At 39.0% G+C, this 21397-nt stretch overlaps 1 protein-coding gene across 5 annotated transcripts in view; it reads left to right on the top strand.

Annotated features, from left to right (window-relative positions):
* LOC109400400 (protein phosphatase PP2A 55 kDa regulatory subunit) overlaps nucleotides 1-21397 on the top strand; it is a 153365-nt gene that overhangs the window by 120481 nt on the left and 11487 nt on the right. For all 5 annotated transcript variants that reach the window (XM_062846585.1, XM_029859957.2, XM_019672911.3 and 2 more), the window contains one exon: nucleotides 8266-8417. In XM_062846585.1, coding sequence (XP_062702569.1) covers nucleotides 8266-8417 — 152 coding nt within the window. The remainder of the gene's footprint in view (nucleotides 1-8265; nucleotides 8418-21397) is intronic.

Genomic DNA, 21397 nt, shown 5'->3' with positions numbered 1-21397 from the left:
CGGTTTGCGGTCTTCAGAGGTCTGATTTCTCGTGAAGTTTTCTACAGAAATCATTCATCGACTTATTTTTAGGGATCTAGGGGTGACTCCTAGCGATTTTTCTTTGCAGAAGTAAAATTTCCCCATAGTAAATCGTATGAAAAACTAAGAATGGCGGGCGCTAAAATATAGTTTCTCCGATCGATCTGAAATTTCGCACAGTTGATATGGGACCAAAGTGGAACTCAAAAAGTATACAGGAGTTAGAGTTTTTCCATTTTTTGCATTTTCCCATATAAACCGTGTACCAGGCTAATGACCACCCCACACAATAGTAAGAGTAATGCACATACGTTAATGAATATTAAACGCGTCAGCGTATTGATCGTTAATACTTAATTGTGAAAACCAACTGAGCAACGAAAATAATCGCGCTTCTGATTCCGCATTCAGCATTCGCGTCTCGATCACTCTTACCTGAAAATCGCCGGCCACTCGAAAAGTCTCAAGCAATTCTGATTTGTGCCATCCGTAGATTTATTCATGGATGAATGGATGGAGTTATTCATAGATTAATTATAGCAGAAATTACTGGATTAAGTCCTACAGGAAAACCAACAAGAATTTCTGGAGGAATCCGAGCAGGAGTTCCTGCAGGAATCCCTGGGGTATCACAGGAAGAATGCATGAACGATTTTTCGAGAATTAGAGTCTTATAAAAATTAACAGATGAATTCTTGGAGGAACTCTAGTAGAAATTCCTGGAATAAACAAAGTAGATATGGATAGAGAAATATCAGCAGGATTTCCAGAAAGAATCCCTAGGAAAATCCCTCGTGAAATTCCTGGATAAATCCACGTAGTAATTCTAGGAGGAATTATTGAAGAAATCTTTGGAGTAACCCCTGAATATATCGCTATAGGAGATCATGTAGAGTAGAAATTTTTGGAAAAAGTCCTGCAGGAATTCCAGCAAGAATTTCTGGAGGAATCACATCAGGAGTTCCTGAAAGATTCACAAGAAAAGCATCTGGAGGAACCAGGACAATGCCTGGAGGAATGCCTGGAAATATCTTATAGGGAAACATTTGAACTTATCGTTATGAAATCCCCGAAGATTTCCTGCTAGAATTTCCAGTGCAATTCTTAGAAAAAAAACATCAGCAAAAATTGCTTGCTGGCGCCTGAAAAATATGAAAGACATGTTGAACAGGTTGTTTTAACACGACAGTTTCAAATAGCATGAAATTATATGGACATTGCATACTTTTAGGCGTTTAAGGATTTCTGTTTCATTGACAAAATGCATTCCAATTCGTTAAAAGCTTCGCTAAGAGATCCAAGACCAGATTTAGATTGCACTATGATTGATCTACCGAAAAAAGTGGCCATGACAACCAAATGTTTGCTCAGAGGTTTTTGATGGCCAATTTGGAGATTTTATATAGCAATATCTCAATTATCGTCGACAACTTGATTGGAATTGCAGAATAGCAGCTAGTAACAGCCAAATTTGATTTCAATGTCTCCCAGGGATCCTAAACTAAACGAAGACATAGAAGTAGTTCAGAAGCGAAACTTTGCGAAACTTTTTTTGTATGGAACGGTTTGTATGGGGAAAAATTGATTTTTTTAATGTAGCACCATTTAATACTTTTACAATCAACATTTCAACGTCTGATATATCATTCGACAGGTTTTAAACAACCTTCAAGAATCTGCTTTAAAAGTTCAACTTTTTTCATTTAAGCCGAAGATATGCGAAGTTGAACATTTCATTCATTTTATCAAAAAATGTCAATGATCTCATTCAGCTGCCAATATCTCGATAAGTTTAGGGATTAGCAAACTAATATTCTGGGGTTTACTGGTCCAAGTGGTCTACTTTCAACTACCGAACCTAAATCACCAACGAACCGACGTGACAGCTAGAACAAATAAATTCAAATTTGTTGTCCGCGACGCCATGATGAAAAATAGCCAAACACGATCGTCACCTCTATAACGGCTCGCGATGATAGCTCGATACCGAACCCCCGTGTGTTCATATTATAGGAAACGGTTCGCATCTGCGCTGATTTGACAGATGCGATCGCTCGCTTCGGTGGTCGAGCGCTAAATTTGATGGAGGGGGGGGGGGGGGGGGTTGGGGGGAGACACTTTTGAATCACCACTGTCACGTCGGTTCGTCGGTGCCTAAATCTTAAATTGAATAAAGTCGATTTTCGATTTTTGGCCACCTGAATTCCCTTAGTGGAGTGAGTGGCGGGTTCGATTCCCGGTTGTTCAAGGAACATTTCATAATGGAAATTTCCTTGTGTATAAAATATTTTCATGACTACCACACTAGCGTGGGTCATCGGAACCGTTTTCTCAGATCAAAACTTTTTGGTTCCATTTCGGTCCTGAGTATCTGTGCAAAATTTGAGCACGATCGGTTGCGTCTACACATCGCGCATTGCAATAGATCGACATTCCAAGTTAAAAATATCACAGATGGCTCTTTTTCGTGTGGTAGTAAAATCAAATTTTCTCGGTGAAGAAACTGTTCCGGAACATGAAGTAAACACAAAACGTTGCCTTTTCAAACCATTCTTGATTTGTATTCACTAACTTTTCACAAAACTATCCCGTTTTCTAATTAACGTAACGTAATTAACGTTTTTCGCGATTTTTCCATACGATTTGACAGTTCTTGACTACCATGCTTCCGTGAGCTTGAGGTGAAAATTTGAGAGAGTTGACAACCGAGAGTAGCACAGACGACGCATTGAATACAAGCGATGGTGTTGCCGCCGGGCTGTCAGTACTGGAAACTGGATGCTATAAAAGTTCTTGTATGCAAGTTTTACTGCTGGTGCCAAACTGAGAGCAATCAATAAAAATGTACACAGCAAACATTCTATTGAAATTTGTATGGGATTTTGTATGGGATAAAACACTTTTTTGCCTTTTTGTCATAAGTTGAAAAAGTTTGTCTGATAATTATTTAAAATATTTAAGATGCTAGGATGTACTAAAAAACTTTGTCAAAGACCGCAAAGCGATCCGACGCTTGTAAAAAAGTTATATTCAACAAACCGCATGCATTTGTTTATGTTTTAACATGTAAAGGAATAACAATAACAAAAACATCATTCTGTTTTGGCAAGCAATGCCAACGCTATAACTTTTCTTCATGAGCATCAGATCACTTCGTGGTCCTCGACAGTTTTTTTCAGGATATCCTAGGCGATGTTTTCACATTACATAATTTTAGAAAAAAAAACTCTCTTGAGAGAAATGCACAAAAGTATGTTTTTCCATGTAAAATCCCATACAAACTTCAAACGCGGTGCGCAAAATGTAGACATAACCGATCGTGTCCAAATTTTGCAAATTTCAGGACCCAAATACCTGAAATGGGTCCTAAAAAGCTTTGATCTGATGGGATGCCATAAAATTTTCTATTTTTCCATATAGATATAACGGATTACCCACTCTACTACCACACGACACGTTATACTTATGCAAAATAGGCAGTGAATAATTGAGAATTTTCATAAAACACTAAACTGAGGAGCAGACTGTGTTCCAGTAGGAACGTTATGTTAAGAAGAGAGAGAGAGCAAAAATCTTTCAGCAATTTTAAACTATATTGGTTTGACTAGGGTTGGGCCCTAAAACGGCATAAACGTGTTAGTTTGCAAGAAAGTTTTGAAATGAAAAAGGAAGCCATGTGGCAAGTGTGTGAAGCAAGTGCTCTATTAAAATAATAACTTCAACTATGTACAAATGTGCAAATAATCAAAAATATGTGCAAGCCTAAATATTTACAGTGTCCAAACACAGTTGTATAACTTTTTTAGTGAATATAGCCAGTAGTTTCGGTGTATTTTATTAATTTATTGTGAAACATTTCTATTTTTAATCTTTCATGTGAATCTCTGAGTAATGATCGCTGTATTCGAAAATCAACTCTATACAGATAAGTATCGACATAATATTCGTATACAATATGTATACTACTTTGTGAACTCTGATCTGTGGTATGTGTTATTCAATATTAGTGCATTTGGTAAATCGAAGTATGTGAATTAGCGTGGCTCAAAATACCACATGTCAAAAAGTTCGATGGGCCCCCTTCTCATTTCGTTCTATATGACGCCACGATGCTCTGGTCAAATTTTCAGCTAAATCCGTTAACATTTGGGCGGTGCTAAACTCATTTGAGTTTTGTATGGGAGTTTATATGGGAAAACATCGTTTTTAGCATTTGTCTCATGAGGGGCACTATTTTTACTTAAAACACATAACCGATTGTATTGAACTATAGTCTCACATGTGCTGAAAAACTTTGTCAAAGACCGCAAAGTCATCCGAAGCTTGTAGGAAAAGATATTACACGCAGACCATCTGGTGGTGCTTAACATTTAACATGTAAAGGAATAACAATAGCAATAAAATCTCATTGAATGGGCCCGTATTGTCTAGGCGGTAGCTTTTTTCGCAAGTGTCTGATCACCTTGTGGTCTTCGACAAAGTTTTTCGGCATATCACAGGCTATATTTCTATAGGATCGATTACGTGTTTTAAGAGAAATTGGAACCCCTCAGAAGAAAACTCCCATATAAACGCCCATACAAACTTCAAACAAGTTTAGCATCGCCCTAATGTTAACGAATTCAGCTGAAAATTTGACCAGAGCATCGTGGCGTCATATAGAACGAAATGAGAAGGGGGCCCATCGAACTTTTTGACATGTGGTTTTGCCATACAAGCTTGAGTCACCCTAATGTGAATACATCCCCTCTCTCTCTTCTTGGCGTAACGTCCTCACTGGGACAAAGCCTGCTTCTCAGCTTAGTGTTCTATGAGCACTTCCAACTTCCACAGTTATTAACTGAGAGCTTTCTCTGCCAATGACCATTTTGCATGCGTATATCGTGTGGCAGGCACGAAGATACTCTATGCCCAAGGAAGTCAAGGAAATTTCCTTTACGAAAAGATCCTGGACCGACCGGGAATCGAACCCGTCACCCTCAGCATGGTCGTGCTGAATACCCGTGCGTTTACCGCCTCGGCTATATGGGCCCTCGTGAATACATCCCCATTAGTGTGGTCTCTCTGAGTGCTGAATATGTAGTGTGAGAATGACGTGTCTGTATTACACTTCAATCTTTATTTTTTGCGTCTGTTTTCGGCTAATTGGAAAGATCGCTGTTTTTGCAATTGGTTCGTCGTGAAAATGGGTTGAGGTCTACATGGTGCATTGGACATAATTTTTACAATGTACTGTGTACAGACACGTCATCATGCACTTCAAATCAGCTTGAGGTTCATCCAAGTGGATGCATCTGAATATTCAAAGTCATTTTTTTTTTATTCGCTGTTCTCAAATAATATGTGATCCATCATATGAAGCTACACATTGTTATGCCTTATCAAATAGGTGTACTTATGCCTTTGCCCTGTGTATGTCTGCAATGATATTGCGTATTATAAATAAACATCCACACAACAATAAATTGTCCAATCTGTGTGAATACCAATGCTGGCTCTTTAGATACTTGGGTACATTATCATTGTTCCACCGTTTACACGATCACATACGCTGCATATACGTTCGGTATTGTTCTTACGTATTTAGAAAACGTCCAAAAAATCATCGTCTCTTATAGTTCCTCTCCGACAGATAGAACACATATTCTGTGTCAGCTGCTGCTAGTTTATTCAAACTCGGTGAAAATTGCTGGTAAATTATTATTATTTTTTTTCGTACCATCTAAATGGCTAACAAGCAAACTGCTGATAATATGGTAAGTTATAATTAACAAAAAAATATGCACGTTATATAATCATTAAAATATCTCTACCAGAATGACGACATGTTCCTTGAGCACGCGCTACTCGCTTCACAGGAGGAGGACTCTATCGTTGAGGAGGCTGCGGTGAAAGTTGCCGCCGTAGCTTTAGAAGCCGGAGGCATCAAGCGGCCCGCTAACTCCCCCTCGAACGGCGATGACAAGCGTCATCGCGTGACTCTTCGGAACAATTTGAAGATCATGATTGAGCGGCAAAATGCAGATGTCGATGATGGCTACTTCCACAACCTTTATGGCAAGATTTTTGATAGGCAACAGAACTTGACTGGAGAATTTCTTCCAACCTTTTATAACTCTGGACACACACGCGGAATCGGTTGGTTTAGTGCCTGTGACGAACCTAGTTTGTCATGGTTGAAGACTGTCCTAGAGGACATTAGAGCTAACAGTGATATTAACGATTTCGTTATGAAGCCATATTCCCCTATTCCACAGATACGGCGCATAATTTTTGCTGTTCCTCATTTTCCAACAATGGACAAAAGTGGAAATGACAAAATTATGAGCATGATAACTCGTTTGAACGTAAACTTCGATACCAAGTATTGGAAAATAACGAAAATTTTGCCACCTGCGAATGGAATGCGTTCTATTGTAATGAGCATTGATGAGGAATCCATTGTGAAGCTAATTAATCAAGGCAACAAGCTTTTTTATGGGTTGTCCCAAGTTACAGTCAAAATCTATCCTAAGATCTCTGATTATATTTGTCTGACACATATTTGTATATTGATTAATTGATTAAATTGTATTGATTGAACAAAATAAAAATAATGAATTGAATTGATACAACTCTCTTTTATTCCAAATTAGATAGACAATCTTAATGGTCCACATATTGTTGTTTTGTTTTCTCTTCTCAATAATTGCTGAATTGAAACTTTGTTGAACCTTAATGGAAACCTGAATGGAAACCTAAATGGATTCTTGTAGTTGAATCGCATGTGGTAAGAATGATTTACAGCAGATAATTAATTTCAAAGGTAATCAGCAAATATTGCTTGTACTTCCTATATTCCAATAATTGGGTAAACCCTTTTCTTAAGTTATCCGTTTTATTATCACCCAATTTTCTCATTCCTGTCCTTTTATTTTCCTCTCTCTTCCTTTTTCACTGCTCCGACGGGTAGATGATGAAACAGGCTAACTAAAATGGCGAGGCACAAATCTCCCAGAAGCGCGGAGAACGTGCCACCCGAGCCGATGTTCTGATACCTGATACCTGATAGGGTTGGGCCCTAAAACGGCATAAATGTGTTAGTTTGCAAGAAAGTTTTGAAAGCGTTCCGCAATGTTTCTCTCTCTCTCTGCTTGGCGTAACGTCCTCATTGGGACAAAGCCTGCTTCTCAGCTTAGTGTTCTATGAGCACTTCTACAGTTATTAACTGAGAGCTTCCTCTGCCAATGACCATACTTTTACTTTTTTTTTTTATTTTCGAAAGGGCGGACAATGTCGGATCAAAGAGCTGAAAAAATCGGGTCCTCACTGTATTACCATACTAAAGGTAATGAGTTCGATTCCCGCTCGGCCTAGGAACTTTTTGGTTCTACGTGCAATTTTGATTAGTCTAGCCCAACGATTCAAGGAGTAGGTAGCAACCACGAATTTTACGGTCATCTATGCTGTTGCTCACGTTTCTCAAGCTCACGGTCCAGAGCTAAAAAAGACCAGCTATGCGAATCACGCCAACGTTCAATGCTCCATACGTGAACAAAACCAAATCATGTAAAACCAACGCATCGGCGGCAGTCATCGAGCAGTGAATGAAACACTGACGACGGGCAAATTCATTCATGTTGGTGGTGTCTCCAACCATCGCTGTGTATAAGAGACATATCGATTGATTTGAGGTTATGGCAAACGAGTTTTGATTTGTTGCCGTTTTTGCGTGTTTTTCTTTTCTGTTTTTTGAATGACCAGATGGTGCTGCTCAACTTGGCTACCCATCCATCAGAGGATCCCTACGCTGGGCCAGACTCGTTTTTCTTTCAGATTGTTATTTTTTGTTTGCATTGCGATGCTATTTTGTTGAAAAAAGGCATTGTATGTAGTACTTCGTACAATAATTTGTCGAAAGGGTGATTTATTTAGCTATGAGTCGTTTTATTCATGTATTTATCAGGAAATATTAAACCTCTTCTTATTATGAGAAATTCAGTGAATATACGCTTCTAAATTCCTAAATGAGTCAGTGATAGTAGTATTGATTCATTTACATACTAGCATTTGCTGGATGTGCTGTCAATCCTGAAGATAACACAAGTTATGCTATTAATTGTTATTATGGCGAACTCTATGTAGGAAAAATCCGCCCATCTCAAGATTTAGCACAAAGTTGCCCGTGGTCAACAACCACCGACACTGATTGAATATGGAAAAGTGCACTAATTGCTGTTTTCTCTTCTCATTCTCTACGAACAGGCAATGGCGATACATCCTGGTGCTTTTCACAGATAAAGGGTGCCCTCGACGACGATGTCACCGACGCGGACATCATCTCGTGTGTGGAGTTCAACCACGATGGCGAGCTGCTGGCCACCGGCGACAAAGGCGGCCGAGTTGTTATATTCCAGGTGAGTTAGACAAACAGTCTGTACCGTGGTCTGGACTGTGAACTGGGCTGATGAGTAGTAGGAGTTCAACACTTTCATCCATGTTGTTGAAGAAGAAGCGAAATATGTTAGAAAACGAGTAAGCGAATCGTTTGACGTGCGATGATGAATAGTGTCCGAGTCAAAGTGTATCCTAGTCCTGTTTTCACCGATAAGTCGAACGAGAGATCGCAAGGAAGAGATGGATGATTTTAATTGAATTTTCATACCTGGAAGCGTGCCTACTGTGTAAAATGAAATGAGGCTGTTGATGATTGACAGGCACGGCATATTGGTTGGATTCTGATTGGGTATACAGTGACCCCACACCGATGAATCACCTAAATTTTGTACACTATTTATGAATCACCATGTTGATCAAATGAGTGATCCATAAACTGTGGTCATTTTTGCCGATTCATAAATTGTGGGGTCACTGTATGTGCCTTCCATGATTGTGTAGTTGATGTTAAATGTCTGCTACTAATTTACAGCATTTTTGAACTCGATGAAATCAATTTTGCAAAGAAAGCTCCATAAACTCGGCAATAACACGATTTTCATCAATCTGATACGCGCCCCAATTATAGCAAGCAGAAAAAAATACAGATTAATATGGAATGAGCTCACTAATTTGTGATGGGATTTGTGTCTCTTTTTTTTTAGTCAAACGTTTATTTTAGGCTCATGCGCTGACAAGCATAACGGAGCCGAATTCATTTTTTTACAATTTCATGTTTTTGACTTATCTATATATATATATATATATATATATATATATATATATATAAATGCAGTGGCATACGTGGGACCGCGCATAACTTGCGAACGGATGGTCCGATTTGGGTCGCCTTAGTTTTGTTCTGTTAGTTTTTACCCAAGGAAGGTTTATGAGGCAAAAAACATGAGAAAATTGAGTTTTTAAAATTGATCTTCCATACATTTTGATCGGGGACATGGTCTTGGCTAGAAACTTGAAATGTCAAAAAACGCAGTAGGCAAGACAAAGTTTGCCGGGTACAGCTAGTAAACTATGTTAGTTTTGGGGAACCGTAAAACTCGCGGTTTGGTCGAGGTTAGGGGGAACAAAAATATGCGAGGAAAGGATAGGGTGATGGGAGCTTTTCGTTGACACATGACAGCATGGTGTGGCGTATTGCTGCTGGTCAAACGTAGAGTGGACAAACAACCTGTAACGATAGGATTTGTCTCTTGCTACATAGTTTAATGAGGCAATACAGATTTGTATCGGGCATGGACGCTTAAACGAAACCAAATTTCGATTTTGCTTCAGAAACACCACACCAAGGCTTTTTTATGTCTCTTTACTGCAGTCCAAATCCTCACCAGTCCATTTAGCCCGACCATCAAACATCAGATCAACAACCGCATGATTAAGTTGTCCTCTCACCGTCCGACCCGACGCGAGTCTTGTGACTCGATGACGATCCGAAGATATGAACCTAATTGAATCAAAGTTATTTACCTACCCCCTCCTGGTCTCCGTACCACAAAAAAAAAATCACAACGCCGCAGTGGTGGCGATTATCGTGACACCAATGCGACATCACATGAATGACAGGGCGACGGCGACGACGACGATGACGACAACAGCAAACTCTTCTGACCTAGAGAGCACAGATCGAATCGAAGATAGGCGCCTCCTCAGCTGATGGAGAGGGGCACGCGTAGTTCTTATGTAACAAACGACCGACAAAAATGACGACTCTCCGGACGTTTGCGGTTTATTACTGCATTTTATATGTTTATCCGCCATCAGTAGCCAAATTTGGAACTTCCCTTGATTTGGAGGATGTCGAATGATGGATACAGCGACTAATCGAACAACACAGACAGTTACCACATTTTATTAAATGAATAATAAGAGAATCGTAAGTTAACTATCAAACAATTGATCACTACTACCCATAAGCAGTCGCGTCTTAGACGATAGACGAGAATTCCTTCGAGGTGGTGAAAGAATTCGTTCACCTCGATTTCGTTTCTAACGACTGACAACAATGTGAGACGTGAAATACGGGCTCCAGAAGAAACTGCAGTGTAAAAGATTCACCCTCGCATCACATGGAACAAACTTAGTACAAAACACTATAAGACCGATGGTCCACCACAGACACGTGACATGGACCATGCTTTTCAGCTGTTCTTTATCCTATTGCTTTCATCCGTACCGTGCAAACGAATTATATTAGTTTGGGGAAAAAGGATGAACAGTTAGTTACTAATGATTATTAATGCAGCAGACATAGACTATTTCGGGGATCCCAGTTGAGGCAGTCATCGTTTGAAATTGTTATTAACATAGGAAGGGTACAGTTTAAGCGACGCAAAGATAATTACCAGTGCGAGCTCCTTCGACTAGGGGGCCAGCCAAAGCAAAACTTCACCAGCGTTTTACCATTTAATATTGAAGGAACGGCCTAAGTTGGTAGGTTAGGTATATCTATTTTCATTTTCCAGTGAGATTGGAATGTCTAGATAAAAGTCAAACACACACGTCTTACTTTTGCTCGTCATCGTTGCCTTGTTTTGCGGCGGAGAGATACGAAAAGCTAAAGCCGCTGGTGGTGTGAAGGTGGTCGCATTTCGCCTAGATCTGGAATAGGTATAAAGACTGTTTACATTAGCTGTCGTCGACGCAGTTCACACACCCTTATTTTCACTCACCGCGTTAGAGTTTTTGCACTGTGGGTGGAGGGACAAAAGGTTTGTCTTGTGTCTGTTTCTTAGTGGCCACGTACTACGTAACACTTTTATCAGTATACGTACAAGGCCGTACGTACATTAGTCCCTGTTTTCCAGACAAATTCGCATGAATTACGGAAGAGCTCACAACACATAGACAAATCTTTGCAATAGTAAGGCCTCAAGACACAGGGTCAAATATTTGACAAGGAAAGAACTCGGGAAACAACATCTGTTGACACCAATGAAAATTTGATTGAATCAAACAAAATGTTTGAACATTAGTTTCTATTTTGGGCCAATATTTTACCCCGTGTAGTGGGATCTTAAGGACTCGAGTACACGAGGTCAAATATGAAAAGAAATTAACTAAACAGTAAACATCGGTATGATACTAATGAAAATTCGAACGAGTCAAACCAGATGTTTGAGCATGATTTGTTTTTGATCAAATATTTGACCCTATGCAGTGCATCTTAAGACGACAATGATCAAAGATTGCCGCGTTTCACAATGTTGTCCTTGATGTTTCACCCTAAGGGAAAACTTGTTTATATTTATTAGCTTTACTGTCTTATCAATAACTGCTACTCCGTGGTTATTAAGCCTTGGATGCAATGATAATAATTTATTGTTTATTGTTGAACATATTCACCAACAGGCTAGATATTGCCATAATGGTATTAAAATATATGCTACATTTATCCACGAGTTACAGTCAATACACGAACATCCAGCATACATAGCGGAAAATAAAAATCGGAAGTTACTCGGTTAAATACCCGCTGCAATCCTATGAGAGCGCGCCGTCCAACCCATGATTTGTATTTTGGTGATGTATGGTCTAAGCATGGCATTGTTCCGCAGTGGTCGAGGACGAACATTGATACAGGTTGCCCACCCAACCGGGAATACCGGGAAAACCGGGAATTAACCGGGAATCGCAAACAACCGGGAAAATACCGGGAATTTGCTTAGAACATGAACTTCCCTGGGTAATGAAAGTCCAGGATAATCATTATTATTGCATCTATATAACAATTATTGTGATTTTTCTAGAATAGGATCTATCAATACTAGATCCTAGATACTAGATACGCAGATCGAAACCTAACCCTTGAATAGTCGCACAACATGTTGAAAAAATCGCATTTTGTACTCAGCATAAGCGTGGTGGCCAACTGCGTGACTGATGGAAGGTTAATCGAAATATTGACTTTTGACACTTCATAGAAAATTTAGAAAATACTGTTTTGAGATCTTTGCATTTTATTCTACATGTGTAGAAGAGAGTTACAATTATTGTAATATTAATATCATACGGTACAAAAGGGAAACATAAAATAACGAAAATGGCATTCACTAAACCTGTTGCATGTTGCTAAAATTTTGTTGACTTCTGTAATAGTTTTCACTTTTAGAACGATAATAATTTTCAATCTAAAAAACTTTATAAATATGTTGATTCCTTGATGTGCGAGGAGTAGTAAGGACAAGCAAAATGTCTTGGGTAGGCAGTCAGTGTATTGTTCTACCTAAGACATTGCAGAACAAATCTTGTAACTAAAAATAATAGGGGGATTCACTTAACAGCGTAAACTGATTAAACTGATTAAACGTCGCGATCACCAAGGCAATCTTTGATTATTTCATTCGCAAAATCATGAAACATTTCAAATAAGCTGAAAATCATGGCTTACGCAGCAATTTAATCTGTTAAGTGAGCTTTTCTCTAAACCTGGACATGTTTCCCAGAAATAGTATAACATCAATTATTTCTGGTAGCCTAGAATCTCTCTTGGTGATTAACCAAGGCTTTCGTCGCATATTTTTTCAGAGATTTCTCCAGACATACATCGACTGATTTCCACGAGAATTGCTCGAAACATTCCTCAAGTAACTTTTCCAAATACAATTGAACAAATTCAAGACAGTCGAGCAATTTTATCAATAATTTCTAAAGACGTTCTTTACAGTTACATGCATTTATTACAAGAATTTCCGGAGAAGTTTATTTGGGAATTCAAACAATATCTTCCCATGGATCTTTAAAATCTTTATAAATCCTTCTAGGCATTTCATTCGTATTCTATCTGTCAAGAATTCTAACCGAGAACATTATCAAGGATTCCTCCAATAATTATTTCAAAGTGTTTACACACAATTTACGCAGATTACCATTACTAATTTGTTCAAGATTTGATTTTCGAGGGGTTGCTTCAGTGGAATCTAGAGAAGTCTATTCAAAAATGCGATATGATTTTTCTCCAACGATTTCACTTGGCATTTACATTTTTTTGCCATTATAAATGCCTTAACTAGAAGGGACATTCGCCTCTGAAGTTTCTCTCTGTTCGAGATTTTAAATCCTTTTTATAATTTTGAAATATAAATTATTTGCACATTCACTAAAAATTCTGGCACGCATTTAGAAATTTTTTTATTCATGTTGCGCATGGATAAAGCACTGGGGCTGTTTATGATGGATGATATTTTTGATATAATTTGAACTTTTTACAACGCTCCCCGCTTAAATGTTTCTCTGTATCATTTAACAAATTCAGAAAAGTGAGAAAATAGAAAATAGTAATGACAGTGTTCCAATTTTACCATATAAGTCAGTTTCTACAAAACCGGGAAAAAGTTTTTGAAGAACCGGGAGAAACCGGTAAATAACCGGGAATTTATTTTACCAAGTTGAGTGGCCACCCTTGAAGTTTACGAGCTCGATAATGGCGCAGCAATCAAACTTTTCTTGAGTTTAGATCCTAAAGTATACGGGTATAACGGTAACTTCTTTCATTATACAAAACTACGATTTGTTATCTATCATGTAAGTCTTCTGAAAGGTTAATAGACAATATAAGATCAGTCGGGATATCCTAGGTCATCCAAACTGTTCTTGAGTTTAGATCCTAAAGTTTACGGGTGTAACGGAAACTTCTTTCAATATACAAAGCTAAGATTTGTAAGCTATGTGCAGTTAGTCTTCTGAAAGTTCAATAGACAGTATCAGATCATTCGGGACATCTTAGGTCTTCCAAACTATTCTTGAGTTTAGATCCTGAAAACTACGAGTGTAACAATAATAACTTCTTTCATTATACAAAGCTACGATTTATAATCTATCACGTCCAGTAAGTCTTCTGAAAGGTTAATAGACAGTATCTTGATTTTAGATCTTAAAGTCTACGGGTGTAACCGTTACTTCTTTCATTGAAAACTGTATAATCTATCATGTTCAGTAAATCTTCTGAAAGTAACAGTGGTTGCCTTTATCAACTAAGCTTCATAACAGTAAGGAAGCCCATAATATCCCAAAAATATATAACAACGCTTATTGTTCCTCTAACTACTTTGGTAAGTACAGTGGATCATGTTACACTACTTAACGTAGTGGAAAAATCTATTATCACAAATGTAGACCTGAAGCTATAATATTCGGAGTAGTGTTGTTGATCTGGAATATCTCAAAACTATCTTGAATCGGCTCATGACATGCCAAGGGGATTACAGTTTATTTACAGTTTGTGAGAATAAATACTGTTACAATCGAGAGCTAAACTTCAGTTTGGACGACCCTCAATATCGCAATGGTTCATAATAATATATAGTAGACTTCTGGTAGGTCCAGTCATCGTAATTGATTATGATACGTTACTCAGTACCCAAGTAACCACGGTGCTGAAGCCTTATTGCATGCGGATATACGGTGTACTTAGAGCAATCATTACTTTACATGCAAACTTAAAGTTGATTTAAAGTGGAAATGGGCAATTATGCGACTGCTTCTAGATTATACCAGAATAATCCTAATTTAATTCTATAATTTCCCACTTCCACTTTAAATCAACTTTAAGTGTGAGTTTACCAACACTGTTTGTGGCAAAAATACATAAATTTATTAATGAATGAATACATATAAACGTAACCCACATCCAAGTTCAGCTTTAAGAACAACTGGTATGTCAATTATTTCGTTTTTCCAAATTTTACGGTGTTCAGGATGTTCTAGGTTATCAATAAAGTCCCAAATACAAATATTCCCATTTTTCCCTAATAGAGGACTCAATTTGCAACAACTTTGCCGAAGACATTATTCTGTTTTATCGAATGGGTGAATTTATACAGCCGTTTCTATGTTGGGGTCATATATGACTCCTCCGGCTCCAAAGGGTTAAAATGGTTAAAATACAACAGCAATTAGCACACGGAAAACCCAAACTACCTAATATTTGGGTTGATTTTACCTACCTAGTCTTAGGTTGAATTTACCTACTCTTGAGTATATTTTTTAGCTGGGGGTAAAGGCAATCTACCTAGCGTAAGTTTATTCGATTTACTCAAATTTTGGCTTATTGGGCCGAACTATGGAATTGCGTCAATAGAACTCAATTTTCGGTAGTTTGGCGGTTCCGTGCAGGGCTTCATCAGACGGCGATTCTAACTCGTAGAGGATCCAGATCTAATATTCGGCATCGGTTCTCATAGCTGGGTAATCAAAACGGCAGTCTTCGTAATGGATGCAAATGCAAAATGGAGAAAGTGACGCTGAATTGATTCCCAGGTAACGTCCATAAATTACGTCACGCAAAAATCGACCATTTTCAACCCCCCCTCCCCCCTATGTCACACTTTTTGTATGGGACCTCTGAAATTTTTATATGGGTCGTCACACTTTGCTGAACCCCCCCTACCCCCTCAAAGCGTGACGTAATTTATGGACGCTCCCCCATTAATATTATACGAAGGCTCCAAAAAGCAGAGCAGTGCTTTATCTATGATATAGGAAATGTGTTCCAAAATCACTCCCCAATCATTAACATGGTTTACACGTTCAAGTACCGTCCCAAGCAGTGCAAAATTGAAAGCACCTTCAGTAAATCCGTGCTGATCGCGTAGGTTACAATGCGAAATTATCCGTTCCAGCACAACAAATTCGAACTGTTTGAGAACAGTTTGATGCAGTCCTAGAACGCTGTTATGAGGGCTGCCTCCTTTCCTTCTGAACCAAAGCACAAAGATTTAGGACTAATCTCTCTCTGACTCTTAGGCAAGACTGACGCAATCCTCCAATGGTCAAGAACTGCCCTGGTCACGTCCTTGCGATTGCTGAGGGAAAAGAAAGGATGATTAGTTGTACACCTAAAACACCTGGTTATATTGGGGCAGCTGCCTGTAAAGTTTATCTAATTTGTTTTTCCATCTTGGTCGCTCCAGGACAGAGTAGCCGAAAATCTGGAATTAAAAATGGTATTAACATCTTCCATTGAATAAGTCAAAGAGTAAGAATTTGTGATACGCTTGCACCGGTTATATACCTTACGATAATTACTGCATCATATAATAAACCTACCTGAATCCTCCCGAAAGAAGATGATCATTATCAATAAACATTTAACACCCAAACAAAAACACAGGAAAAAATAAAACATCAAATCTTGATCCTGGAACGTTCTTACAGGAGCCTGGTTACATTTGTTAGGAAATGTGATTCCAAGGTGATCTACCCACTTTTGACTTTACAGGAGTTTGCAAATTTCCAGCATGTTGGGAAGATACCGCTTGCGATCAAGAGTTAAAAAATACGGTGAAACGGAGGGAAAAGAACTGTAATGTGTTCCTTCACAAAAAAATGCTGACGAAATTCCATCGGGTTCTGGATTGAGCGAAGTCTTGAGTTGCGAAGCAGCTTTGTTCATCGCAGCATCAGCAATTTTCACACTGCCGATCAAAAGGTTCGATACTGGAACATTCTCTGAAGCACGTGACACTTGGCCAGCGGAAAGTAGTTCCTCTAAAAAATGAATGTGAAAAATTATCATATTCAGCGATTGACCAGAACAATCGCAATTGCACAGGGAACCAACAAACGGAGTTTGGGAGTAGCTCCGCTCTCAATATGCATTTTCGAGAGTTTCATACTTTTTTAAGTCAATAACGGCGCCTGCCACGTCCTTACGGTCATTGAGCAAGGGAAGGCATGTTAGTGTGACGTACGTTGCTACTAGAGACCGAAATCACCTCATTTTCTGCGCGACTGTCACGAGAAAAAGTTTTTCTTAATGGGGAGGGGTGAAAGTTACATGATCTGGATTCACTTTGGTAAGTGATGTGGTTCATGCAACCTTTATTCGAAACAAATACGTATTCATTATGACTATAACATTATGTATTAGGGTGGGGCGGGGCAAGATGGGTCAGTGCCATTTTCGAGCGCATTACTTATGTTTTGATTATGTTAATAATTTTGATAGATGACCAGCATGAATATACAAAAGTTTGGGGCATTGATTGAAAAAATATTCACTCTCATTGGAAATAAAAAATAAAATCGTTTTAGCCATTTTTCTTATGCGATACATTCCATATAATCTCCATATAAACGGCCGCGGGGCAAGATGGGTCACATTCAATTTTGAACGTATTTTTGGAGCATTCAAAAGTTATTTATTTTTTATTGCAAGATTATCTCATAAATGACTTCAATCAAGCGGAATAAACGCTCAAAATTATAACATAAAATTATGATATTTTTTTAGTGAAAGCATCGACTTTCAAGTCTCCTTAGGACCACTCAAATCGTAAAGTTTTTTTATATTCCAAATAAATTTATAAAATGTTTACTAAATTGTTTACTCAGTATGGATATGGAGCATATGTAAATGCGGAACAAATCTTATATTTTGACGTTTTTCGTTGAGAAAATGTGAATTACTTAAAAGGTGACCCATCTTGCCACGCACTTTTTTCACGGCGCAAAATCAATCACTTTTTCAAACTGCTTGTTTAACATCATATTTTGTATTTAATGAACTTTTTATCGACTTTTAGCATTGCTGACTAGTGTATTAAAGAGTAGCGGACGAATACAAACCAATACGATTTGTATTTACAAAGTTATGGTGATCCATCCTTAGGCCGACACTTTACGTGACGATCCCTTCAACATTTGTTGGTTAAATAGCTGTTTTAATTTGGAACGAACTCATCGATGAAATTCCATCTTCGACTCCAGTCCAGTGATGATGTGCTCTCAATCGAACGCGGACATCAGCGAACCTCAAACCCACACACATGTCGGCAACCGCAATTTTTTCAAGCGGCGATCCCGAATTATAACTTTAATATTTAAAAGATATATACATCCCTGGCCAAGATCACAGGGTTCGATGGTATTAAAGTGAAGGATGTTAATTGTAATTCTTGTATTGAAAATATCACCTAACACTTTAATGCGCCTCCAACGGTTCATTGCGAACCGGCTGCTACAGATAGAGTATGGCTGATTTGTCAGAAATGCTCGATAAACAGGAGGGACCTGCTGGGGCCTAGTAGTTTCTATACCCAGAAAACAGTTCCGGTCGATTGAGTCTGGGAAGGTTTCGAGAGTCGTTGTGAATCATAATGCTAATTTTTGTGTTTTGTGGCGAGTCTCGGAATCTTTTTTGAGTCAGCAGACTTTGAACTGTTTTTTGGGCTTCCCACTATTCGGTTAATTTTAACAAATACACTATACAAATACAAATTTAATTCAAATACGAAATAATTAGTAGTATCTCGCGTATTCAATTTGCTAATACATAGTTCTTAACATTTGATGTGCTTTCGTGATTCAATTTTCTCTATAATTTTTAATATCAATTTAAAATAACTAAGAAACTAATAGTGGGAAGTGCAGCATTTAACAGTGCTTGATTATAGATTCGAAGCCAACGTGTGATCAAGACGAAATCGACAAAAACTGACTACTTCGACTTTGACTAACGTAGACTATTTATGACAAATTAGATATTTTACATTTTTCGACTGAGTGTATGAAAGGTTTTCTTTAATATGGACTTATTTGGACCGATGCTGATAGTGCTAGGGATGTGGACGAAAAACAACACTTTCAAGGATAATAAAAACAATACTAAAATGAGGATCAACGAAAATGGACATAACAAACACATCGACTATCTAACAGATCATAGGCACATCAAAGATTACTGAACGCGACTTAATGTCCGGGACTGTATGGCCTCGGACGTTGTGACCCGGCCCCACAAAATCGACCATATGACAAAACCGAAACTTTCACACCTTCTACCGTAACCTTCTGAGTCAGTACGCAACAGTGTCTTACTGGACGACATGTTCCGTGCATGGCTGGTGAACTGCTTCTGAACGATTACGTTCTCTATCCTATCCAAAGGCCTAGTGAACTGTCGTTGTCCGCGCAAACGCGAGACGCTTGTGCGCACAGTGATGGGAGAGGTTTCTACGTCCGTCGGCGTGCCGCTAGGAACCTTTCCAAAAAAAAAAAAATATTTAAAAGATACATACATAAAAAAAATGCAAACCCGGCTTAGGGACAAAATGTCGAAAGACAAAACGTCGAATGCCAAAACGTCGAATGCCAAAAGGTCGAATGCCAAAACGTCGAAAGGGACAAAACGTCGAAAACGAGTGATCTAAGCAAATAGTGAGTTCTTTATTCTTTTAAAGGATACTAATTCTTTCACTTGTATCTGCCAACTAGTTCAGAGGGAAGCCTTCCTGAGGCTCCCTGAAACAACACCTCAGGGTCGGCATGTTCCTTGACCAGTTCTTCGTGGGTAGGGAATATTCGCACTGTCGTATATTAAAAAACTCACATCACGTCACGTTAAGTGTAAAATTATTTATTCCCGAACTTTCCCGGCTTTTCTTCTCTTACTTCTTTGAGGCCCCTTCTACTGGCACCCAGTGTTGCATTTGAACTAAACGCGAGCCAAAAAGGAACTGAGCTTGGATGTGTCATCAAACCTTATGTGCGTCCTGACCAAGGTGCTGCCCTAGGACTTTGTGACGCATCTGCATGCATGCGTTGTTGCGCGAATATATGCGCCACAATGAAATGGGGCATTTTGGCATCGGGCATTAAGATTCTGCTCCGAAATCCGGATTTTCCGGTAATCCACGGTGACCAAACTGGTTCCCCCTCTCAATAGAGGGTGACTTTCTAAATCGGATCAACCCAAGATTGTTAGAATTTGTGAAAAAAATGGCAGACACATGACCATTTAAGTTTACCAGGTACCAGGGTGCCATGTTTTGCGGGTGCAGTTCTTGATCAAATTTTGAACTGAACAATGTTCAAATATGTTTGATCGCAGCGTGCCGTTTTTGAACTTCAACGCAAATTGATTGCGTTCAAATGCAACACTGCGGGTGGCACACTGTCACAAATTTCCTTCCACAAATTTTTAGCATTACGTCACAGCATCTTTCAGGGTAGCTTCGATGGTAGCTTCTAGCTATCGTCTGCCGGATCTCTGGCACCTTTAGGGTGGCGATGGCGACCATCGGGTGCATTGTTCCTTCAAGGGCGTCTGGTTTGGTTTACGGCACGACTTGCCAGTACTTTCCATCCGTAAGGGGTAGGAGGGAATGTCTTCCTCATTCAGAACCGGAGTTCTACTTGAAATAGCGGGGTTTTGACTAGCTGTCCTTCTCCGTAATTCATCCGGTATTCACAGAATATGGTACTAGTACAACAATGCTAAGTATCCTCGCAAAAATCTTTACTCAGCTAGTGGTTTCAACTGAAGCATTATAGAGTGCAAAATGAATCACTAACCTTCAGCGTTCGGGCAGTGACCCCAGATAACGAGACAATGTTCGTGTGTCCCCGTTAATCATTTCGTCATCCTGCCATCTTGGTGGATCTAACGTATCACCACCCCTCTCAGGCTACCAACAGGATCGATTTAAATTCACACAAAATTTCAAAAAAAAAATCCACGCTGAACTTTGAACACATATACACTTTTCGATGTTTTGTCCTTTCGACGTTTTGTCCCTTCGACGTTCTGTCCTTTCGACGTTTTGGCATTCGACGTCTTGTCACCCATTCTGCAAACCCCCATCTGTGGACCGAGCTCACAGGACAATGAAAATTAGAACAACATCCGAAAAGGGAACAACAAGGAACAAACTCACCAGATGATCTCACTCCGCTGACTCTTCGTGGTCGTCACTGACTGTGGGACCAACACGTCCATCCAGTCTAGAGTGTCCATCCCGGAATTTAGTTATTGACGAAAAACTACCTAAAATCGGTATATTCGCATCTCTCCATTCATATTCTCTCCTCTTTGCTGAAGCGAATCGAGGAAAATGCAGCAAACGGATTGTCTTGATCAAACACGCAACCCCATCACCAGTGGGAAGCGATGCGCAAGTTGCTTGACATGGATATTCGTTACCGTTCGTCGCAGTTTGGATCGCAA

The sequence above is a fragment of the Aedes albopictus genome, chromosome 1 (assembly GCF_035046485.1).
Source record: "Aedes albopictus strain Foshan chromosome 1, AalbF5, whole genome shotgun sequence".
NCBI classification, from domain to species: Eukaryota; Metazoa; Arthropoda; class Insecta; order Diptera; family Culicidae; genus Aedes; species Aedes albopictus.
The sequence above is the reverse complement of the archived record's forward strand: the minus strand, read 5'-3'. Positions and strand labels throughout refer to the sequence as shown.